This window comes from Gallinula chloropus (assembly GCF_964237585.1).
Source record: "Gallinula chloropus genome assembly, chromosome: 8".
Classification (NCBI taxonomy): Eukaryota; Metazoa; Chordata; class Aves; order Gruiformes; family Rallidae; genus Gallinula; species Gallinula chloropus.
The window spans coordinates 9934298-9961375 of NC_140093.1; the positions used below are offsets into that span (position 1 = coordinate 9934298).

General features: G+C 54.0%; 2 protein-coding genes across 3 annotated transcripts in view; both read left to right on the plus strand.

Annotated features, from left to right (window-relative positions):
* Positions 1 to 974, plus strand: part of ACAP2 (ArfGAP with coiled-coil, ankyrin repeat and PH domains 2) — a gene marked incomplete at its 5' end in the record, with an annotated part of 60577 nt that extends 59603 nt beyond the window's left edge. For both annotated transcript variants that reach the window (XM_084267356.1, XM_084267357.1), the window contains one exon: positions 88 to 974. In XM_084267356.1, the coding sequence (XP_084123482.1) occupies positions 88 to 191 (104 nt within the window). In that variant the 3' untranslated portion in view covers positions 192 to 974. The remainder of the gene's footprint in view (positions 1 to 87) is intronic.
* A 3735-nt stretch (positions 975 to 4709) lies between these two features.
* Positions 4710 to 27078, plus strand: part of XXYLT1 (xyloside xylosyltransferase 1) — a gene marked incomplete at its 5' end in the record, with an annotated part of 33394 nt that continues 11025 nt past the window's right edge. The window contains 3 exons of the mRNA XM_084267432.1: positions 4710 to 5153; positions 10441 to 10588; positions 22632 to 22764. Coding sequence (XP_084123558.1) covers positions 4710 to 5153; positions 10441 to 10588; positions 22632 to 22764 — 725 coding nt within the window. The remainder of the gene's footprint in view (positions 5154 to 10440; positions 10589 to 22631; positions 22765 to 27078) is intronic.

Here is a 27078-nt window from a genome sequence, read left to right on the forward strand (position 1 = left end):
CAGTAATCAGTGGGGCATTTGTGCAATGGTGGGTGATGGTAATGATCACAAATGTTTTAAACTGTTTCCTTTTTCTTTTCTGCCTAGGAGATGAAATCTATCAGGATATTTTTCGAGACTTTTCTCAAATGGCATCAAATAATCCGGAGAAGTTAAACCGTTTCCAGCAGTCAGATTCCCAGAAGTCTTAAGTGTCAAGAAGGAAAAGAACCTGATCCTTATAGTGCAAGTCTTTTTTTACTTTAACAGAATGAAATATATGCATTTTGTTAGCTAGTGTGGATAAAATGACCACTCAAATGTAGCTTTAGATTGTGGTAGCTGGGGAAATGTATGAGTCGTTTTATGTTCTACAGTACGTATACCTCAGCAGCTGGAGAAGATGTTTTAGAAAAGGAATGCCTGACAGCTCAGTGTAACAGGAACACCTGTTAGCAAGTACAACCTGTGTCTGTGTTGGCACATAAAGTCAGCAGGGTGCAGCTGGATCCCTGGCAGACTCTGAGCAGCAGGATGGCCAGACCAGCTTTGCTATTTACTATCGCCTACTGTCATCCGCCTCCCTGGTGCCGTAAAGAACGTGCCTCTGACAAGAAGGTCTGGGTTGCATTTTCTGGGACTGTTTGGAAGGGAAACTGGGTAATGACTTACTGAGTTGTCCTTCTATTTGTGGGCCAATAACTTAACAGATTCTCTTGTTCCTACGCTGACTGTGGTTAGAGATAGACTCTTAAGACATGGTAACTCCTTCCCTTTTGCAAGCTCTTTCACAGTGGAAGCTTCTACACCGGGCTGGCCTTTATGCTGGTGACTGCAGGTCAGTCACAATAGGTATATATCCTGGAGGACCAAACTTCTCTAAGAACAGTCTTTTTTCTTTTTTTTTCCTCTTAAATTAAACTTTTTGTGCAGCAAGTTTATTTTTAAGTGAGCATGTGGAACCTTTCATGAAAAATAAACATAATCCTTCTGGACATGTGGGGTTTATTTGTAGTATTTTCACATCAAAACTTGAAATTTGAGACATGAAAGTAAATAGTGAGCCAATGGAGTCTGTGTAGAACAGTTGTACAAAATGATGTTTGTTACCTTTTCTTTTTGCTGTTCTACTAGCCCTAAGCTGAATATATAAAATCTCATGCGTACTGCAGCCACCCTGAATTTAGGACAATCGATCCTTTCTATCAGGAAGCAGTTATCCTTCACAGAATCTGCCAAGGTGTGATCTGTATGTGTTGCTTAAACTAAGGTGTGCACAAGAACACCTGGGAATTTCACTACACGTTTTCCCAGAGTAACCAGTGAGCAGAGTCTCTACCTGTGTTCTGTGGGCAGCAATGCTCTGTGCTTGATACGACAGTGAGCTCTGCTCTGCTGATGTGCTTGCCTAAATGGTGCCTGTAGATAAATGCTTCTGTGTCAGGTTATTTAAATCCTACATAGTAGTCACCTGAAGCCCCAAAACAGCAGATGCAATTCTTTATGCTCTGTTTGTCTGCCCTATGGACAACTTACAGGGGAATTCTTAGGTAGCATAGTATCAGTGTGAGTTTCTAATATTCCTAATAGCTCCGTCATTGTGCTAACCTGCTGTTTAAATGTATTTAGGAAATGAATTGACTTTTCTCCAAGCTGGCTAAAATAAGCAAAATTAGGTTAAGAAAATCCTGTAAAGCATGGAAAAATTAAACTTTCTGGCACATTAAATTTTAACCAGGTATTTAAAGTATTTATAACTTGTATCAAATGTATAATAATGCATCAAGGCTGGATGATTATTGCTGCAAAGTTAATAGTGTTTTAGAATTGTTCAATAGGCTTTTTCCAAGCAGAAGAACATTCCAAAACAGCTCTTGCTTTATGTATGTTCTAATTATTCTAGAAAAAACAGATTCTTCCCATTTAAAGAGTGCATTTAGTCTGAATAATAAGAAACCTAGCAATATCACCGTAAGCAGTGATTTCTCCTAAGTTGTTTTTTTACAATAGCTGTGTATGAAATGGTAATATACTAATCTGCAGTATTTAACAGCAGTGGATGCTTTAGTAGATGTTAGAGAAAGTTAAATTCCCTGTGTACCAATGGGGCAAGGTCAGATAGGATTAGGTATTGTATACACTTCAGACGCTTAGGTTTTTCTAAAGATGTGTCTGTTGCAGGCTGCATGGCAGGCAGTATATAGTGTGGCAGGCAGTATATAGTGTGGCAGGCAGTATATAGTGTGGCAGGCAGTATATAGTGTGGCAGGCAGCGATGTAAAGCTGCTTAAAGCTTAATGGTGTAATTGCTATCTCAGTCCATGCTGCTGGCAAAATGTCCAAGACACTTCAAATCTCCACTGGTATTTTCCTTCCTAGCCACAATGATCTTTGTTGTTGGATATTTGCAGGATGACTTCCTATAAGGAGGAGAGTTTCTTGCCTGTAGCGCTGCAGGTGTGCTGCATTCCCAGCTCTAGTCTTTCAGGGAAGCAGTATCGATCCATTTATGCCGAAGGACTCAACGAACCTGATCCCAGGTTGTATTAATCTCGTCAGGAGCTCGTGAGTTCTGATGGTTCGGAGAGTAGGTATGTCAGGTCTGATCCTGCAGCCTCCTTCCTCCCTTCTAGGTACACTAGGATGTCCAGGACAAACTGCATGCAGTTCAGGCTTTTTTTAGGTCAGGTGAGATCTGCGTGTTGATGTATGTTCACCAGCAAAAATGAGCATGCCACCAAGTTAGGTGAAGGTATTGAGGATCTGGATTCTGTACAGAGTCCTGGCTCAAGTGCTAGCCTTCTGCTCAGTAACACTAGGAAACTTCTATTTGTATGACTATGAATCCGAGTATAACTAGGAGAGCAGGCAGTAAGGCTCCATTGTGGGTTAACACCTCTTATTCTGCACCAAGTAATGGAAAGCTTTGATTCCCATGCCTGCTTTGCTGTAGGTATGACACAGAGCAGGTCTTAATTGGTGCGGTACAAAGCAGTAGATTCCTAACACAGTTTACAATTGGCTTCCACGTGGATTTTTGGTAACTTACTGGATAGCACATTGAAAGATTTTGTAGTATTTTTCCTAGCCAGAATTAGGCTGTGTGCTCCAAGTGTCTCTTGGAAAGACACATGTCAGGGAGCTCACCATACATGCGAACGCATCTTGATTTTAGAGGTGTAATTTACTTTGTTGCCTGTTGATTAAAATGGTGTCTGGAGTCTCCTCAGTGGTCTGTATCGTTTTGATTGTCCATAAGGTTTTGTATGTTATGTCAGTACAGTGCATATAAACTTCAATTTCTGAATTATCACACTCACTTGTGCCACTGAATGATACTAGACACGCTGGGATCTATTCTTATAAATTGAGGGGAAGGCCTAAGTCTGTCTTTGCTTTCACGTAGTGCGGTCTGACTGCCTGTTTTGGTGGTTCATTAGTGTGTGGTGCACCTCGGTCTCCCTGCCCCCTGGGACCTAGTCCCAGAACTCACTGAAATCAGTGGTAGTCCTTCCAGGATTTCAGCAGCTTTGGGTTTTACCTTTGGTGGCTTCTACTGCTAGTGTGCTAAGGATCCTGCTTTAATGCCCCATTTTTCACTCCGAGGGGGGGTGGGTATATTTGACCTGTTTACATACTGAGCTGAAATAGTTTTAGAAAATGCAACCAGACCTTCCAGATCCCTACACAAGAGGAAGTTTCTCCTGTTCTGCAGTATGACATAAGCGCAGGCATGGTCCAAATTATTAGGGCTTTTCTCAGTAGAGGAAAAACTATGTAGCACTAAATAAAACACGTGAGATCTAGGTGAAGCATGGGGTTGGCGCTGATTTCCAGGACATTGGTGCTTCTCTACAACCATCTGCTTCAAAGTGTGGATGTTCCCTCTGCTTCTTGGTCGCAGCGACTCTACCAGGCCGGTTTGATGGAACTACAAATGATGTGTAAGGACTAAGGGTGCAATAGTTTTACACTCTCAAAAGGACCGAGATGATTATTTAATAAACTGACAGTATTTTCAGAGTCAGTTCTGCAAGCTCTCCTCTCTGCCCCTTCCTGATGGATGCTGCTTTTCTTGCACAGGAGTGTGTTTTTTAAACGGGGACAGCTCATAAAGGTGATGCTGGGAGAAGGATGGATGGACTGCCTGGGGCATCCCCTTTCCTATGCTTTATCTTCCTGCGTATGCTATTTCCTTCCCTGGAAGGAGATGATGGAGGAGGAAAAAAAATACCCCTCGCTTTTCTGTTAGTACCCCAGCCTTTCCCTGTCTCGATACAAGCCGCTGAGAAATCCTCCTCTCCCAGAGAGCTCCCTCCGTTTGAGCAGAGGAGCTGCTCTGTTTAAGCCGCCTGTCCCGCCGCACTCGGAGCTTCTTTCACGCGTTCCGGCAGTGAAAGGCTCGCGTTCTCCCGGGAGCTCCTCCTGGACAGGGCCTGTAACCCCCTCCTTCGCCGCCAGTCTTTGCCCCGGGCCCCTTCAGTGCCGCTCCGGTACTTTGCCTTGTCGAGGGGCTGCCGGCGCGGTAACTCGGCGAGCTGATTAAAGCGGGGCGGGCGCGGGGCGGGCGCGGGGCGGGCGCGGGGCGGGCGCGGGGCGGGCGCGGGGCGGGCGCGGGGCGGGCGCGGGGCGGGCGCGGGGCGGGCGCGGGGCGGGCGCGGGGCGGGCGCGGGGCGGGCGCGGGGCGGGCGCGGGGCGGGCGCGGGGCGGGCGGCGGTCCCGCCCCCGGCATGGCGGCGATGGGCCGCGGCTGGGGCTGGGGCCGGGGCTGGGCGCGCTCCCAGCCCTGCGCCCTGGCGCTGGCCGCCGCGCTGGCCGTTTGCGCCTTCTACTATCTGTGTGGCGGTGGGGAGACTTTCTCCAGCGCCACCCGCCGCCTCCGCGCCACGCCGCCCGCCCCGGCACACCATCACCCCCAGCGCGGCGGCGGGGAGTCGCCGGCAGCGGCGGCGGCGGGGGGCCGCGATCTGCACCTCCTGATGATGTTCACCAAGGCGGAGCGGAGCCCGGCGCTGCGCGCCAAGGCGCAGGCGGCGCTGCGCTCCCTGCTGCGGCACGGCCGGCTGAGCGGCGGGGACACGCTGCACCTCCACCTCGTCACCGAGGGCGCCAGCCGGGACATCGGCCTCGGGCTGCTGCGGGACCTGCTGCAGGGCGCCGCCTTCCGGCACCAGGTGCGGGCGGGGGGGGGCGGGGCGGGGTGCCCGCGGGAGCCCCGCCGGCAAGGGAGGTTGCGGTGAGCGCCGTGCCCCCCTGCCAGCGGCTCCCTGGAAGGGAACGGGGAGCCTGCGGGGGGTTGGGGCCCTGCCCCGGCCTGAGGGGCTGCCGCAGGGCCTGGCTCGGAAGCGCCCTTAACTTCTCCTGCGGCTCCGATCTCTCTCTCACCTGTCCCGCGGTGGCTGCTAGCTGAACCCTGCTGAGGCGCGAGTTGGATGCGCATCCTCAGCCCCGCTCGTCCCGGCCGTTTGTTGGCAAACTCTCCCGCCTCCCCGGTTCCCCGAACGGCCCGGTACTAGTGCCGGTGCTCAGGTCGCGTACCCAGCGTGCCCCGTGCCGGCAGCGCCCGGCTGCCCGGGGATGCGCACAGCCCCCTTCGGGACTCCTCCCTGCTGCGGAGGGGTGCGCTGGCAGTGCGACAGCCTGGCTCGGGTCTGTGGTACCGTGTCCCCTGCAGATCCCTTGCAGACGCCCCTGCGCGCCTGCGGCTGCCCTACTGCCTTCTGCTCCCTGCGCCAGCAGCTTTGCCAGCGTTGCTTCTCCGGGAGGACGTGGGCTTGCAAGGTAAATGTGTGAGGTGGGAGCAGGAGGTGCTCAGCGATGGGTGTTGTGGGGTGGGCCTCTATCCGTAGGTGCTCGTGGGCTCGCGGTACAGCCTGGCTGCCGGCTTGGTGGGCAGCTCGTGTGCCAGAACTGATCTCTCTGGGATGTGAGCAGTGTAACCTCAGGTGAGGCCTCGCTGGGATGTGTGCAGTGGGATGGCTTCTTCCCTCCCTGGCAGAGCCTGGTGCATCCTGGTGCTGGGGCCAGCCTGCAGCTGCAGTACGCGTCTCACCTGTCCACTTCCCTGCCCCGAGGTGGGGAGTTCCTCCAGAGCAGAGGCTGTTGTACACATCAGAAGTGCGTGAGCTCGCCCTTAATACTGTGACAATCTCTGGTACACTAGCAGGTGGTGGTGCCTTTTCATTCTTGCTGCAGCCTTCCTCTGTTCCTCCTCTTTATCAGCAGGAGATACCCCTGTAACTTGGAACTTCTGTGCCGATAAATGTTGAAGGTGGTTGATCCTCAACCTGGTCCTTGAGTACTCCAGCAGTAACCCATCTCCATTCCAAGATGTCTCCTTTCCTGGCTTTTTTTTTGTGTCCCCAGAACACTTTCCTAGTTCTTATGCTGTTTTGCTGGAGCAGACTCGGTGATGAGGCTTGATACAGTGCTCAGAGGACACTGCTGAGGCAGGACTGATGTTGGCCATGAACGTACCTTTTCTTCACAAGGATGTGATTTGGGCCCTGCTTCTAGAGCCATCCTTGCTCTTCCCTCCTGGCAGAGCTGGGGTCAGTAAAGCCTAGGAATCGGATCAGGATCCCAGACCTTGAGGAGGGTTGTGGGCCACCTCTGGTCTCTCACCCAGCCAATTCAGGAGCCTACAGAGTCTCCCAGAGCCTGAAGCAATTGGCTGCAGCCTGCCAGGGCAGGACACAGAGGGGTGAGAACAGGGGCCTTTAGGATGTGCTGCAGTGGGCTGCAAGGGAGCAGCCCAGGTTTGGTACCCGCACAGGGCAGGGCAGACCTGGGCTGTCCCAGTCATGAGGCGGTCATGGCATCACTGGCCCCATGGTGCCTTTGCAGATGCATCCCAGGCGTGGAATGGGACTGCAGTGTGCCGGCAACCAGCGGCAGATGGAGCTGGTGCTCCGTGGCATGCTGCCGGCGCCGCTGTTGCGTGGGGTGGAGAGCAGTGGATGGAGGAAGTTGGCTGGAGGAGCCGGGTAGCGGTGGTACCATAGGGCACGGTACGGAGGAAGGCCTGACTCGGTGCCAAGGGAAGGAATCGCCAGTCGATGGCCCCCAGCTAGGCCCAGTCCTTCCTGCCATGCCCTGGCCTTGAGTCCCGGCTTCCAGAGGTTCTGTGGGGCTCTTACCAGGGCTTTTATGCTCCCGGTTGCAGAGAGTGTGCCCAGTCCCAGCGGTTGCGGGGTGATCTCTGCAGCCTCTCCTGCTTCCCAGGGAGCAGGAAGGGCCCGGAGCAAGCCTGGACATGTCTCAGCAGCTCTGCGAAGCGCCCCAACTCCCCCGGCTTCCTGTAGCTCCGGGCTGCACGTCTGACTGACTCCTTGTGCCATTTCATATTGCTTATTTATTCCCTTCCCCTCCGAGACTGAGGGTAACCCTGCTCTCGGCTCCTTTCTCTTCCTGGTTGCTTGTTTAGATCAGCCCTATGGAGGATGCTACCAAACCCTGACTCCCCATGGTACTGGCACCGTGTGGGGATGGATGTGCTGGGGTGAATGTAACTGAGCTGCTGTCACCCCACACTTACAAGAGATCCACAAAGATACTGGCATGAGAAGGAGGGAAAGTTAGAGGGAAACCAAATGCAGGTTGTTCTTTTCCTAGTGAATCAACTGAGAGGCTCTTTTCTCAAGGCGGGATGTGTGTTTACAAACTCTGCTTGCACAGGAAACTCCTAGAACTTACTTTTCTTAATGTCCTCAGCAAACATGGTCAGATTTAGCTACAGGGATTTACTGAAAGCTGCTACACAAATAAATAACGACGTACAAAATTAGCAGCAGATCAACAAGCCACGCTAAAGTAAGCAGTGGGGATAGGAGAAGCCCTCGCAGCCCTGGAAAGCCTGGCTGGGCTGTGGCTGAGGAAAGGAGATTCAGCTGCTCGAGAGTTTGCTTTGCAGAAGTGCCTGACCAAAGGGTGGGCAAAAGACACATATTTTCCTGTTTTCTTTGGCAGGGGAGGGAAGGCTGATGATGCTGCGTCTGGAGTTTCAGGAGCTTTTCCCATGATTTTGTCCACTGGTCCTTGGCACTCTGCTCATTTCTGAGGTGACTGGAATTGGTTTGACTTTTTTTTCCCCTCTGCTCAGCTGTTTCCTGTGTGCTGTGCAGACCTCAGAAGGGCGGTTTGAATTTCTCCTCTGTGCCTTTCCAGTCTGGCCAGACCCCAAAGCTGCCTACAGCAGGCTGGGCTGGGAGCAGAGCATCACCCGTCCCTGGGGTGGTGCTGGTGGTGCTCAGCTCCATGCACAGGTGGTCAGTGCCTTTGCACCTGGAGCATAGTGGCATTTTACTGTGTTTGGTCACCTGGGGTAGCTGCCATCAGCAGCGCTTGGTGCTGTCGACCTGCTCCCTGGAGCTGTGCCGCTCTCCAGCCTGTCCCTACGGCACTGCCAGTGCAAACCATGCTGGCAAAGACAGCCATGGAGCTTGGCAGGGCTGGGCCCAGATGCTGCTGTAAGGTTCCTTACAGTGGAGCTTCTTCCCCTACTGTGTCTCAGGGAAGGATTATGTATGTGGTGTTACCCAAAGCCAGGTGTGCCTGCGGATGAGCTCTCCCAGTTCCTGGTACGTGGTGTTCTCTGCTTTTCCTGCCGTCCTTCTGCAGGCGCTTGGCCCCGAGCCCGACAGCCAGGAGGACATCAGCAGCGTGGCCGCCCCGCAGGGGACACGTGGGCCACACAGCCTGTGCAAGGGTTCTCTTACGGCGCCTGGCTGCCTGCAAGGACCAGCATCGAGCCCTTGGCTGCAGGCTGGTGTTAGGGGTGGCCTCCCCAGAGGGGGGCTATAGGGATGCCCCTGTGACTGACCTCCAGCAGTACCCCACCCTGGGCTTGGCAGCTGTGCCCAGGGTCAGGATGGGCCCATCAGCTTCCCCTGTTTGGTGTACTGTGGGTCCCACGAGCGGCTCCCTCGCTCCAGTGAGCCCTGCTCTGATGTGAGAAGACTTTGACAGGGGTAATGTTTTCTGCAGGAAAGTGTGGGAGGAAGAAGCTCCAGACTGCTGTCTCTATGCCAGCCCTGCTGAGTGTCAGAGCAGTTCTAGTGCAGCCCAGAGAGAGGATGGATGGTCTTGCATCCTTTTCCTTTGGAAGGCTTGACTTGGTTTAGGTTTAAAAAAAACAAATGCTCTATCTTGTATGTTTAATTGTGTAATGTAGGGCTCCTTGATTGTAAGCAAATGAAGTTTTAGTAGGAAAAAGGAGCGAAAACACAGAACTCTTGAATAGTTTAGTTTGGAAGGGACCTATCAAGGTCCTGGGGTTGATTTCCCTGCTGAAGCCTGAAGGAAGTGTCTGTATCCCTCAGACAAGTGGTGTGGACTCCCCTTCCCAAAATTCAAGTACTGTTTCACAGTCGTGTCCTCACTGGCCTTCAGTTCCTGCTGGGCTCTTCCTGCTCTGCCTGGCCTGGAGAAGGCGGCGCGACCTCAAGTCTCCACACTCGAGTTCCTGCGCTCCCCCTTATCCGCACCCGGGTCATGTCCCTTGTCTCAATTACTCTGAAAATCCCCCCTGTTATCTTGTGTGATTCAGTGACCTGCACCCTTCTGCCTGTGTAATGAGCATCAGGCTGTGTGAAAGTTCCTGCTCATCGGACTTTGACCAAAATTAATTGCAAGCTTGTAAATTTTCAGTAGCTGACAAGGTACATTTGCAGTTGCTCCTGTTTCTGGCCCATAGCCATGACCTAAGCCAGTGTGCCAGCGTCCATGCTGGTGTGTGGGCTCCAGCAAGGCTAAAGAGTGCTGGTCATTGCTGGCTGAGCACAAGCAAAGCTCCAGTACAAGCAGGCTGAGATCCATCTAGAGAAGATGCTTGGCTCTGCTGTAACTGCTGATGTTTGGATTTTCATCAGCGTGCTGTGGCTCGTCGTCCCTTTCCCTCCAGCCCTGGTGGGACGTGCTGCAGAGCTTGCCTCCCTGCCGGGCGGAGGTTCAGGAAATCCGGGCTGCGTCCCTGGCCCTGTCGCAGCCTGCCTCTGGAGCAGGGAGCAAGTCTTGGTCCTTAGGGCAAGTGACGTGGCCTGGCTTGCCTCAGAACGGCACGATGCCAGAGCCTGGAGTGAACCATCACCTCTTCTGATGGACTCCATATGGGAAACCAGATACGCGGTTGGCATGTGGCAGTGGGAACGGACCAGAAGAAAACCCCAAACATTGAACAGACTTGATTGTGTGAATGGATTTGAGTCTCACAGCCTGTCTCACATTTGTGAAATGGTCATTAAAACCTTTCCCTCCTTCCCTGATGCCTTAGCTGGCCCTCACAGCAGGTGGGTGTGCAGTGTGCAGGGACTGGGGCAGCTGGGCCCCTTTGTGCAGCTGCACTGCCACAGGCAGTACTGGTGTTTGACAGCCTCCCGTCCCCATGCAGGCTGAGCAAGGGCTGCCAGCTCCGGCCAGTCCCCAGAGCCAGCAGCCAAGTGGTGCTTCTGGTGTCTCTCCTAGGTAATAGTCCATGATGTGAATGAGCTGACGGAAAAGCTGTTTCCCATCGTCGAAGCCATGCAGAAACACTTCAGTGCTGGATTGGGGACCTACTACAGCGACTCCATCTTCTTCTTGTCGGTTGCAATGCATCGCATCATGCCCAAAGGTAAGCCTCTGCTGAGCTGCTGCAGCACCTGCCTCTGGCAACACAGGCTGTCTTCTACTGCTGCGCCGGTGTGTCATCCATCGCTGTGTGCAATGCAAAGAAAGTTAACAGATTTTTAGGGTGGGCTTCCAGGGTTCTGCTCCGTCCTGTAGTGAAGGACCCGTCAGTGCAAGAACAGCCACAGCCAGGTCTGTGCGATGGGAGTGGCAGGGGGCTATCTGTGCCACGTGGTAGCTGGCTTCATGCCCTGAGACGATGGGAGAGGCAAGACAGGAGCTGATGTGCTTGCCCTGTGTGTGATTACAGCCCCCTTCTCCATGGGGTGTCAGCAGAAAGAGGTGCCTCATGTTCGTGGCACAGCTTCCTGGCTGTGTGCTAGCAAACGTCAGCAGAGAGCGGCTCTCGAGCCTTTCCTCTTGGCTCCATGAGTTTTTGGAAAGCTTTGCTGATTAGCAGCCACCGATCACTTAAGTTTCCTTATTGTGACTTCACTCTGCTGTTACTGAGTGCAGGAACAACAATAAATCTGCAGGAAAACAAGGCAGCTGGCAAAGAGGGCTTGGCTCAGTTGATGCCACGTTTTCCTTCCCTGGCTGCACATGGGTGCTGCACTTGGGACCAGCGAGCTCTCCAGCCTTGGACTGGTCACATGAGGAGGGTGTTGCATCCTGGAGCTCCAAACCCCTTCCCCAGAGGTCCCCCAGCCTGCTTGCCGCCCTCCCAGTGCCACGGCAGGGTGCCCTGAGGTCCTGTCTGTCCCCAGGAGAGGTGACCAGCCTCTCCAAGCTGCTTGGGGATGGCATGTGGTGATGGCCCTTTTCCACATGTGTGTGTTGCTAAAATAGATTGTGGCTAGCACCACCAGCACCTTCCTCAGCATCTAGAGCCTCTGTCCATATTCCTTGCAGACCTCCTACAATGGATCTCAGGCACAGTCTTGGTCTTGCTGGTACATAAGCAGGAGTGACTCCCCTGTCCCCAGCTGAGCCCTGTCCCAGTTTGGCCTCTGCCTCTCTACTGGTTTGTGGGGCTTTCTCTGGGCATGCCCCTGTCTGGGAGGCACAGCCATCCCATGATAGCTCCTTAAGTGGTGGGGCAGTGGTGTTTAATGTGTGCAGGAAGGATTAGGGAAGAGCAGGCAGGGAGGAGGTGACCTGCCTTGTGTGCCTTCCCCCGTGCTCCCCCAGAGCAGCTCCAAGGGTCCCATCCAGTCGCCGGTCTCCAGCGGATGTGCTGTACTTCACTCCCCATTAGGCTTGGGTAATTATTTCCCTTTTTTTGTCTGGTGGTGTCTGCATTGCGAGGGCTTTGAAGGGACGCTGAATACAAACGACGACATTAATGCTGGCTGATTGCCTTGTCGCGATTCCCTGCCCTGCCTGTACCCGGCACTGAAGATACCCGTGCTGTGCCGCTGCCAGCCACAAGCTGCTCCGTCTGAGATGCCTTTCCCCAGTTCATCAACCTGCTGGTTGTCTCACCTCTTGCAAGGCTCGTTTGCTGTGCCCCCGCCCGACGGGGCTGTCAGTGGTCTGTTCAGGGCACAGGATGTTTAAAGAGGCGTTTTTACAGTTTCACGAGCTTAGGTTTTGTTCCAGAAGCTGCTAGTAAAGCTGATTTATATTTCCCTTGCAAGGGAGGTCAGATTTACTGCGCTGGGTGCCTGGTGATTTATGGGCTGGCGGAGCTCCCCAGCCCCCTTCTCCGCTTCCCGACACGCAGCCGGGACCGGATGGGAGGCAGCAGGGAAGGCTGCAGCTCTGCTGCCCACCTGCCAGCAGTGTGGGAATGGCACTGGACTCCCACCACTCTCCTGGCTCTCACCAACCAGCCTCTACCGCTGTGAAGAAGCCTCTTTGCTAAGCTGAAGAAAGGGCTAAACCTTTTGGGGGAATGTTGGCATTTTTCCTGGTGCCATTTCACCTGTCCTGAATGCTGCTGCTTTTTGTGCACCTCTGCAGGCACATCTGGCTCCACAGTGTTAGCACCAGGCTCTTCCTGGAAATCAGGTTCGATTGGAAGCTCAGGCATCCTCCAGCAGAAACCATGGCCCTTGTCTGGGTATTAAACTCTGGTGTGTGCCTGCATTTGTATTAATAAGGCTATAGTGTTTTCTTTCTAGCTGGCGACCTTTGTGTTGAAGTTGCCTGGCTTTGGTTTCCCAAATCTATCATTTTTTGAAGGAAGGCATTTCCGTAGTGTCATGACTTAGTGATTCATTTGGAGTCCTGGGGTTGTGATGGGGTCCTGGCTTTGCAGACCAGTGGCACTGAAAAGTCAACACAGGGGTTATTTTTCTTTTATTTTAACAAGAGTTCTGTGGAACACGTGCTGGCTGTGTGCTTGCTGCACTGAGAATAAATGGGGTTTGCCACTCAGCTGCTCTGTCTTTCACTGTTCTTGGGATCCTTGCCCAAAAAACTTCAGATCTAAAACCCGCAGCTGCCAAACTATAATATAACAGCTTCTTAGCTGCTGTAAATCATGGAACTCTCTTGCCTTAAATGTCTTACATCAGTGGAGTTAACCTGATTTAAACCAGCTGGGGACTTGGTATGCAGCGTGCAGAAGTGCAGACTGCATAACTCTTGTCTGTGCTTGAGGCTCGTAAATCCCATTTTAATGCGGTGTGGCCAGGCCTGAGGAGCTGGAGGAGGGCTTGGTGTGTCGCAGTGCTTCTGCTGGGGAGAAGTGATGGATGGGAAAGTTACACACAGAGAGGACGAGCAGGGTTCAGGCTTAGGAGGAGATGCCAGGGTGAGGACGATGCCAGTGTGAAATGGGACTTGCAGAGGAGTGCTAGGAGGGGAAGGGAGGACAAGGACTTGGAAGGGAGGACAAGGACTTGGACCCTTTGGCTTTCCTGTTCAGTATGCCCATCCAGAAGTAGCCATTCACTTCCTGACTGGCTGCAATCCCTTCAGTCACTCGTCATTTTAGTTGTGTGGTTTAAGAGGACCCAGCAAGAGTTTTATCACCACCCTCCTTATGGACATGTGAAGCTGCAGTGCTGGGCAGGTCTGCCTGGCAGAGTCCTGGTGCTGGGCCAAGGGGAAGAGGAGATGGGGTGTCAGAGGGGTAGTTTGGGGACGCTGTGGGTTCCCCAGGGGATTCTTGCCCCCCATCCTTGGGGGCTGAATGAGGGGCTAATGGTGTTGTCCATGTGTGTGTTGGGGGAAGCATGGATTGCTGTGGCAGGTAAGTGGCACCTTGTCCAGGGGAGCGTCTGCTGGCAGGGAGTTGCACCGTTGGCTTCACAACAGGTGTCCAGACTAATGTCTGTCACCCACTGGGATCAGATGGGAAGTCCAGTGGTCTCCCTGCCCTCAGACTGCGTGGGGCAATTTCTCCAGCTCATTACCAACAGCTGCACTGGCTGTTAAGTGTAGACCAGATGATAATGTTTGTCCCAGCTGCCTGCTAAGGACCACGTCCCAGGCCGCGTGGGGTTTGGAACTGCTCACAGCAGGCTCCAGCTGCTGGCTCCAGCTTGGTCTCCCATGAAACTACTGTCAGCCTTTGTCTGCTCGGGGAGCCCCAGCCCAGAGACCATGGCCTCTGTGAGCAGCAACTTGCAGCTTTCCCATCGAGCGGAGCTGGAGCAGGGCAGAGGCCAGCAAGAAGACGTGTTGGAGTGAGCGCTGAGCTGCAGTCTGCCTTCTTGGGGCACCTTGCCTGTGCTGAGGCCAGGCACCCAGAGCATTCCTGCAGTGAGTGCAGAGAGCCTGGGAGCCGGGGGAATGGCTTCCATGGAGAATCTCTGTTTGCTGGAACAATGCCTTGACAAGTAACTGTCTTCTGCTAGTGTGCTTCTGTACAAGCAGGCAGGCAGCATCCTGAAGACGTTGTGTGTTGTGTTTGTAGGTGTGCTGCATGAGGGTTTGCCACTGCAGCTGCAGTGTTTGAATCCCTAATGCAGGAGAGCCCGGTCAGGCTCTGCCTGCAAGGTGCTGGGTGACTGCACGCGGTGTTTCCCCTCAGCAGCGCCTGTGTGCAGTGAGTTACAGTGCACTGATCCTGTGTCAGGTGATGAACAGGTCTGTAAGGGGGAGCCCGGCAGAGGGAGATGGGGAAACATCACCTCCTTCCCCCTGTCAGCTGCAGAGCAGTTCCTGGCACACTGTGCAGCCACCCACAAAACCCAGCAACTCGCGCTGTAATCAGTGAGCAGCTTGGGGGTGTGTTGCTCCTCATCCTTTCCTGCTGGCTGAGCGCTGCTGCCATTGCTGAGCCCCACCACATCAGGGGTACACGGGGATGCAGTGGGTTGGGAGGAGAGTGCCTGTGTCCCAGATGCTCCAGGCCCAATCCTGCACTATTGACGTGAAGATGTTGTGAAGAGGCACAGAAAATTGGGGTCTGTGGTGGAGTCGTGGGAGAGGGCCCCAGAGCCACATGGTCCCAAGCCACGGTTCCCATGGGATGCTGCAGTAGCTGAAGGGTTTTATATTGTGGCAAAAAGATGTTTCCATCTTTACAGGGATGGAGGGAGTGTTAATAGTTTCTGGTGTGCTCTCAAAACCTACCTCCCTGCTTCATGCTGTGACCACATGAAAAGCAGCCAGATTCCTACCCTGGCCTGTCTTGGGGCTGCACGCGCTCATGTCATCCTGTGATGAGAAGAGGCTGCAGCGATGGATTTGCGAGCAATAGGGAGCTGTTGTTCCTCACTGAGGTGAGCCAGTTGTGCAGTGGGAGCTTGTTTTGCGGTGCTTTTGGGGAGCAGGCAACAGCAGACCTCTAAATAAACCCACCCCAGGTAAATGGAGGCTGTGGCCTTGTGAAGGGTGCCCTCACCTGCCGAAATGAGATGCTAACCCTGTCTGTGCCTCTCCTGGCAGAAGACCCCCTCAGCCACAGCCCTATGGAGGAGGAGGAGCCGTTGGGAAGGGCTGTGGCAGTAAGGGGGACACGGATGCTGCTCAGCAGGTACCCGGCAGCCCCCCGGGGTGCTTGGCACGGCAGAGGCCCCTCCCTGTGGCACTGCCGCCATTGGGGCTGGCGCGACCCGCAGCCCTTGGGGCTGGTGTCACTTCTCATAATTTCTGCTGGTCGCCCCTCACTGTGGTGCCACCACTGATTATTTTTGGATGTCCTAGATCTGTCAGGCCGGGGCAGGCGTGTGTGGCTGTTTCCCCCCTCCCCAGGGAGTGGCAGGGTCTTGGTGCCTGGTGCTGGAGTGGGTGCTGCCATCTTCCTTCCCTCCTTCCCTCCCTCCCTAGGCAGCCCCATTCCCCCATCCCCAAAGGGTGGAAGCTGCTGGGTGTCACCCAGCATTGATGGGGGCTGCTCTCCCCCACAGCCTTGCTCCCCGCTCTGCCATTGCTCATTAAAGATTAGCAGGAAGAAACAAGGACAAAATCTGTCTTCAGCCCCACAGCCCCTTCCATCCCATACACAGTTAATCAGGACATGAGCTCATCTACCTTAATTCATTGATTTTCTTGTATCTCTTTTTGGTTTCCATCTCACCTGCTTGTAACTTCACAGCTTTCTATCCACGCTATTTTGTAGTACCTGGCAACCTGGAATTAAACCTTATTTTGTCTGATCAAAAGGTTTCCTGCTGCTCTTCCTCCAGCTCCAAAAAGTGTCTTCACACTCCTCCCCCAGCAGCACTTCCAGCTCCATCCTGAAAGCTGTTGTCTGCTCAGCAATGTCTCTGCGTTGGAGTCCGATTAAGAGCCAAGGTGTCGAGCACCATTAAATACTAGTCCCTCAGACCTTGATGGCTTATGAGAAGCCACTTGGATGCACAGGAAAAATTAATTTCCTGGAACAAAACTCATCCATCTCCTGCTGAGCCTTCTCTGTCGCTCTGGAGGTGGTTGCGGGGTGTGGAGCAAGGTGAGCAGAGTGACGCTGCCATCAGCATGCAAGGCTGTTGCTGCTCCACCAGACCTCTGATCTCGCCCAGTGCCTGCCCTGCGTGAGTGGTAGCAATGATTTGTCATTTGTCTCTGGCAGGCAGCCTAATTTTTTAATTAACTGATAGGCTGGAATTGCTGTGCAGCAGCCGCTGCTCTGCTGGGTGCCTGATTGGTGTCTGCTTTGTGGCGTGGCTAGTGCCCACAGCAATTGGGCACGTCCCCTTGGCCTCCTGCTCTCCCCTGGTACCCTGTTTGCAAGGAGGGGATGCTGCTTGGTGGGGAGGGGGACTCCTAGGCTGGCCCAAGGGAGCAGAGGGGACCTTTGGCAGAGGCAAGGACCTGTGTTTAAGTGGGCAGCAGGAAGATAAACTGTCTGCACCTTGGCAAGATTGTCTGCTCTTAGGAGGGTGGGCTCTGAAGCAGCATCAGGACCGCGGAAGGGGGACTGCAGCACCCCAATCGCCAGCACGTTGGCAGCAAGCTCTGCACGCATGCAGGGCCCTACCTCAGCTACCTTGTGTGGGTGAGGCTCTCCAGTGCCCTGGGGTCAGCTGTGAGGGCAGCAGCGATTAATCCTGGAAGCAGAGAGGGGGAAACTTTATCTGCGGTGAAAATAAGGGCTGGGAGGGTGCACAACAGCCAAGAGGAAGCTGCTCACAGCCCTGCTGACAGCCGGAGGGAGAGTAGCTGGGGGCAGCTGGCAGCACAGGGGAGACAGAGCCAGACACGGGGAGCCTCTAGTGAAGGGCAGGATGGAGAAGGGCATGTTTGTGTAAATAAACCATGGGTATCCACACTGGGCTTCTTGTGGCGCTGCAGCTGCACTCGTGCTCTGCTGCCTGCTACAGCCCCCGCTTTCGGGGGCAGCTGGCTGCTGTTGCTGAGCAGCACCCTCCAGCTTGTGTGGGGATCTGTGGAACCTGTCGCTTGCCCTGCGCCCACGCCTGGCCTTGGTGCTGGCCGTGGGAGTGGTGTTTTTCTTGGCCATGCGTCCCTCTGAGCCGGTGAGGGCGGAGGATCCTGGTTTCACAGCCAGCGCGGGTGGCTTCGCAGAGCCATGTGTTGCTGCTGCAGGCACGCTGCCCGCTGGAGCGGGGCTGCTGCCGCCCTGCTCCAGGACTTACTGCCCAGGGCAGTAATCCAAAAGTTGCTGCTGGTCCTTCACAGCTCCTGCTTTCCTTGGGATCTCACCCTGTCGCGATGGGGACAGCTAAGAACCCTGACTAGTAGTCAGTCAAATTCAAAGCGATGGAAGGAGGTGGAGGGGAAGGTATCCGGATGCGCCCAGCGTTTGCCGCCCAGCCCACCTGAGTCCTCCAGCCCTGCTGAGCCCAGCTCAGAGACCCTGGGCTGCTCGGCCTTCTCCTTTCTGATGCTCCAAATGAAGTGGCAAAATGCACAGCCCGCCCCCCCCCCCGGCACAGCTGCCCCCTGGCCCTTCCCAAGACCCCAGCAGCAGCCCCGCAGTACCCAGAGCTGCAGCCAGCAGGGGACACTCCTGTCCCTTCGCTGTCACCCATTCTGGCTGCAGCCACTGCACGCCCTACAGGAGGGTCTCTGGAGCTGCTCTGCATCTGGCACCTGTCTGTCCCTGCCCATCACCCTGCCTTTGCGAGGCCACTGTCCCCCTCCACGGTCTCCAGAAGGATGGAGGGGACTTCTGCATCCTCGTGCTGCAAGAATTGATGCTGCTGGCTCCAGGGGTAAAAGTGAAGCAGCGTGCCTGGGTCACGCAGCATGCAAGGTGCAGCCAAACATCCTGTGTCTTCCTTGATCTCCCTCACCTCTTCTGCTCTGCCTGAGCACAAGGCAGCAGCCTCTGGCCCCAGAAGTCGCTGCTGGTATGCAGAGGAGGTGCAGGGAGGTCAGGGTGCTCCCATATGATATGTTTCAGAGGAGCATGTCCTCATCGGTATGGTGCACCGGAGTGCTTTAGGTCCTTGAAGAGAGGTTTGTGGAGACAGGTGGAGACCCCAGTGCAGAGGATGGCAGGAGCAGAGCGAAATCACCACCAACATTGGTGACAGGTATCCGCCTTGTGTGTGAGATCTGGGCACAGTGCAGCCTGACAGGGTGGTGGCCTGTCCCCTCCTGCCATCCCAATGCTCCCTGCACTGTCTCCACTGCCAGACCAGCTGCAGGCAGGATTTGGTACTCTGAGAAGGGAGCTGAGCTTATGCCAACACCAGCCTGTCAGCTGGCCAGAGAGCTACACCAGCCCTCAGAGATTTCAATTCTTGCTGCTTCTGCTCTAAAGCTGCTAGACCAGTGCTCAGTTAACAGTGATGAAGCCCTGCTGTTTGCTGGGTAACTTCTGCCTTTTGCGTTGCGACGGCAGCTCTCCGCTTCGCTCTTTGTTCCTGGACAGGAGGTGTTACTGTCACTCTTTGTCCCTCTCTGCAGAGTGCTGGTGCTGGTGTGCCTCTGCCCCACATCTGGCACGGTCAGTGTGGGGGAAGAGGGTTTGGAGCCGAGGCCAGCACTTACGCCCCCAGCCCTGTGCCTGCCATCCCGGCTCAGCTTTGCCAGGGCAGCAGTCCCCATAGAGAGCAGGTTCTTGTGATGAGTGTAAGTTTGCCTGCAGAACAGCCTGTGCTACCCGCAGAGGCTGGGCTGCTGCATCCAGCTTTTCTGCCATGTGTGTTAGAGCCTGATGCACAGTTGGTGAACCACCCTGGGCTCCCCACACCTACACCCAGGGGTCCCTGGTGTCCAGGAGGTTGGTAGCTCGCTTAGGACCCTCTCAAATCACATGTTGTATTCCAGAGACTGGGTTTGGCCACCACTAGGTGACCAGTGGATGTGCCAACTGCGCATGGAGGGTGGCAGCATTGCCTGTGCACTGGGGAGGGCACACTGCTGCTGCTGCTGCTGCTGCATGCCTCTGCCCTGGCTGCCTGCTGCACTGGGGAGGCAGCGACTCACTGGCAGTGAAGGCACTGGTGCCAGCCTTCTCTCCTGGTTTCCAGCACCACAGACCCTGCTGTGAGATCATACATCTCTTAAGTCTTTCTCCTCTGGACATGGCTGGAGGGAGTTCCAGCCGAGTCCAGACAGCAGTTCTGCTGCTGGTAGGAGGCTGCAGGAGAACATTATGAACATTAAAGTGGGCCAGCCTGCGCTGTAAAGCTGTCACTGCTAATGGAGATCATCTCTGCTTTGCGTGGCGTAACCCCCCCTTTATGCACCATGGCTGGAAGAGCTGGAGCCGAACAGAACAGACGGGAAGATAGAGTATGGCAAAGTCAGAAACTCGCTTGCTGAGCAAAATCCTCTCAGCCCTTTCCCACATTTCCAGCTGGACCCCTCCAAGCAGTTTGTGCTTAAGAGAGCACGCGATCCCTCTACCCCCATATGGCAGCCAGGACAAAGTGCTTTGTAAAAGGGCAAAAAAGCATGATAAGTCATAAATATTAGTGCCTGGCCCCTTGCCAGTCCCAGGCAGAAAAATCATCTTGGCCATTAATCTATCCATGTAAGCTGCATCTGGCAAAGCGGCGCTTAGTGTCACCCATGCTCCTTTAGTCTCAGTGGTGCAGGTCATGCTTTACTTTAAGGAAAGAAAAAAAAAAGAAGGAAAAGTGCTTTGTGCTCTCTGGGTCTAATTTGTTAGTGAGTTTTTCTAGAGGGGGGGGTCTACCAGCACAGCATGGGGACCAGTGCTGGGGCAGGCAGGGATGGGATTGGAGCTTCCCCCAAGCTCAGCTTTCGTTCTCTGCTGTGATTAACTGCAGTTAGCACTCATCTGTCATTTTAGAGAACAATCGGATGACGTGCCTTGCAGTTGATTTAATTGAAACCTGATGAGGCATCAGAAAGCTGCTGTGCACCAGCGTGAGCCATGCTGGGATCATCCTGGGAACCCCTTCCCCTCTCCCCATCCTTGGCAGCACCTTGTGGTGCTCAGGCTTCCCCCACATTTCTTGGACTGAGCTTGTGCTGTAAGTCCAGGGTCTCCTCACCCTGGAGATGCGGGTCCCATTGCCCTGGAGGCAGTAGCTTTAAGGATTTGGGGCATTGCACCGCTGAGGTATGGACTGCTGGGGAGGTTTGGGGTATTTGGGATACACATCTCCTTCCCTGTTGCAGAAGTCTTCCGCTATGCCTGTTCATCTGCTTGAGTTGCACTAGTGATTTCCAAGGCAGTAAGGGAGGCTGAGGAAAATTGCTTTCAGGTCAAGACCTGCTTTAGCCTGTAGTGAATTACTACGCCTGGGTTTTAAATCTTTGCAAACAGAGGATTATGGTGGTGGTAAATATTAGGTAGGCCTGGGGATTGCTGTGCTGCTGGACGAAGGGAGTGTGGCCTTTCCCTTCAGCAGGCAGAAAGTGATGGATGTTAAAAAAATAAATTGAGATACAGCCTGCGTTGTAGCTTAGATGCTCTTTCTCCTTGATTTATAAATCTGCTTGGATGCTTCACAGAGTAAGCAGTATATTTCTTGCTAAGCCTCACGGGGCTTTTTCCTTCTTAAATGAGGACAGCATGGTAGATAGATACGACCAATAGCCAAGAGCTCCAGATTAGTGCAGGATCTGCAAAAAACTCAGCCCTGCTGTACAGCCCAGCATCTGCTTGCAACACAGACACCAAGTGACGAACGCATTTGACATGGCAAAGCCGCCTTCCTGTGCGGGCAGAGAGCTGCCCGAGCCTGGCATCTCTGATGGTGGCTTGGGGGCTGAGAGCAGAGCAATTGCCTCCTGCTGTCAGCAGTGTGGGGGCAGCTGGCCTGTCCCCAGCGTGGCGGGGCGAGGAGCCACGGTGATGTGAAGGCTGGAGCGTGGGCAGCACTGTAGAAACGCCAGCCTGATAGGAAGCCTTGCCTGTAGCCACGGAGGGTGCAGGCAGCAGAGCCAGGGCAGGTTGGGCTTGTCCTCCTGTCTGCAAGCACTGGGCAGGAGGACGGATGAGAGCCTTGTTTGGTGGCTGCCGTGGCAGCAGCAGTGGCACACACATCTGGCTGCAGGAACCTGTCGCAGCACCTGTCCAGTGAGGCCGAAACAGGTTGACAGAGTCTTTATAATCCCATTAGCTCCGAGCACTAAGCAACCTGGCCAGTTTGCTGGGGCTTTCATAACACATATAAATAGCGGTGGCATTACACAACGCCATGGGGGTGGCTCTGCTCACAGCCCCTGGGCAGGGCTGGGCTTAGCTGGCCAGAAGGTGACTATGGCTTTGCCCAGGGCTGGGGGGAACCCGTCCGATGGTCTGATCTCCACTCGCCCTGCTGCAACCCATACAGCATCCCCAGGGCTCCTGGGACAAGCAGCCTTGGTGAGGCACATCTCCTGCACCCTGTCCCAAGCAGCGTCTCCATCAATCAGTCTTGTGTGCTGCAGGGGAGACCGTGACAAAGGCAGGCTAGGGCCTGACCCTGTTAACGAGCTCAGCCCTGGCCTTGATAATGATGCCCTCCAGCCTCTCCTCGCTTTCCCACTGCAAGTGGAAGATGCCTCCAGGTCTGCACGCCCCTCCTTGTTTCTGACAGAGTACCACTGGCAATAATGAAGTTTTCCAGGCTGCTGCAGATCACCAGCAGTTGTGTGCAGAGAGGGGCTTGTAATCCCTGCCCTCGGGGAAGCCCATGTCAGGCTGCTGGCAGCTAGTGAGCTTGTGTGGGTGTTACTGAGGGTGTTGTTAGGGTGTTGATTATTGATGTTGTCTGTGATGGAAATTGCTGTGATACTTGGAGCCAGGGATGCTCCATGGGCTGGAGCTGGGAAACACTCGTGAAGTTGCTGGCTTCTCCCAGAAGTAGGTAGGAGAAGGTAAGCGTGGGGTTTTGTGTGACTGCTCCAGCAGAAGCACTTCCAGAAAGGGGAAGGCTGTGTTGAAGCTACCTCTTGCTCTTGTCAGTCATATGGAAAGCCAGTCTTCTGGAAAGGGAGGAGGGAGGGGGTGGATAGATCCAGGAGGTCACCAGAAATAGTTTTCTGAAGTAAATCGTGCCTCAAATGCACAGTGGTAAATGCTGTCATCATGGTTGAAGGTTGGTAGCGTTACGTGGATGTTGCAGCTGGATTGGGTTTGCCCTGGATCAGCTGAGCCTTACCCACAGGGCTGACTGTACCAACTCCTCACTGGGTGTAATTTGTCGCGCAGCTGTTGGTAATGACTGGTTACAGTTTTGTCTTATATAGCTGACTTTTCCTCTCTATGCTTTCAGAAATAACACAGATCATCCAAGTAGACTTGGACCTGAAGTACAAGACCAACATCCGAGACCTGTTTGATGAGTTTGACAACTTTCCAGAGGGAGCAGTCATTGGGATTGCCAGGGAAATGCAACCAGTGTACAGGTACAGCTACCCATGGGGAGGAGAGGGTGGGCAGCTGGCATGTCTTCTCTTCAGCTCAGGTTGGTCTTTGGAAGAAAATCTAGGGGGAAGCTGTCTCCCTGCTGTAATCCCTGCAGAGGAACTTACTCTGAAACTTGTAGGTTGGTATGAAAGAAGTGTGTGGTGTCGCTGCGGTTGCCTTGTTCTCACACACTGTCACAAGGCTTCCAGAGCCAAGTACCTGGACATCAGTACCAAAATCCCTACCTAGACATAGAGGTGTGCTCCCCCAGCCATCCCACTGAGGTGCTCTGATCACATTCTGGAGCATAAGTCTGTACGCTGGGGCTCAGAGGTTTTGGCTGTGAATATCGCTGCTCTGTCCATGCAGGAGTGACATCTTTCTAGCCCAGGTGGATCTGGGACCAGTGTGTTTCAGCTGTACTCACACATCATGTTAGTCCAGTGAAGAGGAAAGTGTGGCCAGTGCTGCCCTGGGGACTCGTGCTGAGCAGCACTGTTGCCTTGCATCCTGCTGTCTGCCTTTTCCCTTTGCTCTCCACCTGCCTTTTCCACAAAATATCCAACCCAGCATTTGAGGGATCCCCCTGGCATGAGGTTTAAGCAGATCAGTCTGCCTTACCCAGCCATTAGCTGGCTTGCAGCGAGTGCAAACCCCACCCCCTGCTGATGTGAGAAGTGCCTAAAATGATGGACACAGTGGAGAGATGCATCTTCCAGTGCCTGTCGGTTGGCAGCCTTGGGTGGTTGTTTCATTTCCCTGTAGGCAGAGAATAGGGGTTGTGTTTGAGCAAGAGAGGTTCTAGCTCCCTGGAGTGTCAGTGAACCTTCTCCTGAAGAAATACACCCTCAGGGAGACTTGAGTGGGCAGCTCTCTGGGTGACCTGGGCTTACAAGTCTGCAGATAGCCCCATGGTCACTTGCTCTTCAGGCCCTTTGTCTGCCAGCTCCCACTGACTGTGGTGGCAGGTAGCACACCAAGGGGTGGCCCTGGTCTTCCCACTCACATGCCGCTGGTGGGCTTCAGGGTCACAGACTAGATGGTCATTGTAGGTCGCTTCCAACTGAAATAATTTGTTCTATCCCAGGTATTCCCATACTGGTGCTTAAAGAAATTGGTTTACTTTAGCCTGTGTTGTTCCAAAGATGAACCTCAGGTTTTCTTTTAGTTGAGGGTGAATCAAATCATCAACTCAGGATGCCTCAATGGCTTCTCAGCTGAGCAGAGTTTGAGTGTCTGAGATGGCTTGGCTAGATTTGCTAATCCTAATGGAAATTTTCTTGGAGAAAGATAAAAAGGCTTAAGAGCTCTGTATGTCTTTTCCTTCACTACTGGAAGCCTTAGTAGTGAGATCAATAACTGAACCTCCTAAGACATGTCCAGCAGCACTCTTGGGCAAATGCTGAGCTGCAAAAATCTGGAGCAGCTGTTCCAGCTGCGTGTACAGGATGGGACAGGGGTTGACACACAGAGTAGTTCACCATAAGGGAACTAATGGAAAAGCAGCTGTACAGGCACTTCTTTGGGAGACCAGAGGGTTTCCTGCAAGCTGCAGGGTTGACTGGAGGCCAGGAATGGAGAGCAGTTACCCCTGGACTGGATGGGGTAAAGCTGGGACTATGTGTAGCTGTTCACTTGGGTCCTGCAAAGAAACTGCAGCTACCCCTCATGTCTGGGCAACAAAATGTCTGTCTTGAAATTCATGCAAGAATTTGAGCCTCCTGTTTGTCTGGATGAGAGTATCTTGGGTTTGCACCTTGGCTCTGGCCATGGCTGTGGAAGTTCATGTCCACGCACCTCTCCTTGGATCTGCTGATAGCGTAGAATGCAGATATGGTGCAAGAGTTTGGGTGTGTGAGTTTCCCACCACTTCTTGGTGGTGCCCCCCTCCCCCCCCAGAGGCTGCACTCCTGGAGTGAGGCTTTCACTTAGTGTTTTGGAAGTTTGGACATTTCCCCTTTTCCTCATCATGAAACATAGAAGAAAACAGATTGGAAAGGGATAAAACTTGCCAGATTGCATCTTCCTCAGCTTCTGTCCAATGATATAGGATCATTTCAGTGATATAGGACTATTTCAGTGATATAGGACTGTTCCCAAGCACGAGCATGTTGGGTTTCCTTAAGTGATTTATGGATGGAGCTGATGTTGGCATGGCTGCTCTCAGAGCCGTGGCTCCAGAGCAGGTCACAGCAGAGTTGTTGTTGCAGTAACAGCAGAGCTGTTACTAGAACGTGAGCTTGGTGCTGGCGTCTCTGATCTAAGAGCCTTGCTCAGTTGCTGGTGATCCATGTGGTCATTAATCACGACCGATTGTTTACTAGAAGCCCGAGCCAGCTGACAGCGTGCTCGTGAGAGCATTTCTGGGTGCTCAAACTGCGGAAGTCAACACTGTTCCCAGGCTGGAAAATGACGTCTCTGTGCCCGTGGCAGAAGTGTCACCTCCCCTCCTGGCTTGTGCTCTTGGCAGGGAGAGCTGGGACCAGAGGAACACGGATGCTGAGGTATCATCTCTGTAGGGCAACACTGCGCTCGGAGCGCTCCTGTATCCGCTTTGGGTGTCCTGGCAGGATTTTGGTGCCCAGAATGGTAAATCCAGCCCCAGTTAATCATATCCAATTGTTGGAGCTTAAAGCGGGATGGAGGGAGCAGCAGCAGCTGAGCACAGCCATGGAGCCTTGTCGGGCTGCCCGCCTCAGGCAGCTGCCCCGTGGGGACACCCCTCCTGTTAGCAGCTAACGGGGGGATTAAGTGTCTGCCCCCTGCAATGAGCCCACGGTGGGATCGCTCCACGTTTCTGTCTCAGGGGCTGGTGGGGGGGATCAGCTTCATGTTATTTCCAGTCATACCTGGGGAGGGGGTACGGTGTCCCCCTGCCTGGATGTGGTTTAGGGGAGTGGGCACGTCTGGAGGGGACCGCACTAACCTCTGGAGTGCTCGCTGGAGGGAGAGATCTGCCGCAGCAGGGGACAGGACACGGGGCCACAGGTCAGCTATCTGACCCACGACTGAAGCTGTGCTCACCCACCTCCTGCCGCCCGCGGTGGGGACAAACACGCCGAGCAACAACAGTCCTCACGGGCTGCATTTTTGGGCTGAACTTTCTGTTGTTGCAGTTTTGGCTCTCTGGGTCACTCTGGGCTATGTTGTGCTTTTCTTCTTGTGCTGTTTTGATCTTTGTGTGAAAACAAGTCCCTGATCCTTCCTGTCGCAAGATCACCCGGAGTGGGGCGAGCTGTGCAAACGCCAGCCTGCCCTCCCGCCGAGCCCTCCGCCCCATGGGGCTCACACCTCCCTGCTAAAAGGGTTTCCAGACAAAAACATGAGCTGACAAAACATGAGTGTCTTTGTAAAAAAAAAAAAACAACCCAACAACTTTGCTATTTTTATACTTTTAGCAAGATAAAAACGTGTTGTAGGTGTGAAATGAGAGGTGCCAGTTCCAGCTGAGTGACTTGCCACGTGCATGGGTTTGAAGCATCAGTGAGGAAAGTGGTTGTTTGGGTGGAGGAGGGTTACTGTGCTGTGGGAGCAATGGTGGGGTCTCTCAATTTCCACTCATGTTCTCCTCCCCACTCCATGCAGCATGCTGCAGCACCAGCGCTGCCCAGCGGGATTTATCCTAGCTCTGCTCCTTTGCACTCCAAGCATTCCCAGCAAGGGCAGCAAGCTGATGCAGTGGGATTTGCAGCTGAGATGCCAGTGTCCTGGTACCTTCTCCCACAGCAGGCCAGGAGTTTTGCAAGCAGAACACAGTGCCCAGGGCTGTGCCTATGGCTGTGACTCTGCAGCAGTGTGGGCTCACCCCTGTCCAGTGGTTGTGGTGATGAGAACCATGGCTGTGCCAGCACCCCTTAAACACCAAGGCCTTAAAAGCAGGGTAGCCAGCGTGGGGCAAAACATCGGAGGCGAGTCAGCAGAGCTTTCCTCAGCTTTCCTGCAGTGCTGTGGACTGACACCCTCAGGGCTTAGTACACCAGTGGCTGGGAAGGGTCTGGGTGCCATCTTCCCCCCTCTGGAGCAATGGGGAAGATGGGCAGAGATCAATCCACTTGGCTGTGTTGGATCCTTGTTACCTACTTGGCCCGTGGAAGGAGGTAAATGGATGCAGGCTGGTGTATTTTGTACACGTTGCGCTGTTTTCTGGGAGGTGATGCTGTTCAGACCGGCTGTTGTCTGGTTGTAGGCTGCACTGTCCGGGCACAGGCTGGGACACTGCGCAGTGTTTGGCTGCTGCACCGGTGTGCTGAGCACACTGTGAACTGGGGCACCGGGCACAGACACTTGGGGGAAGCAGAGGAGTAAGAGAAAAG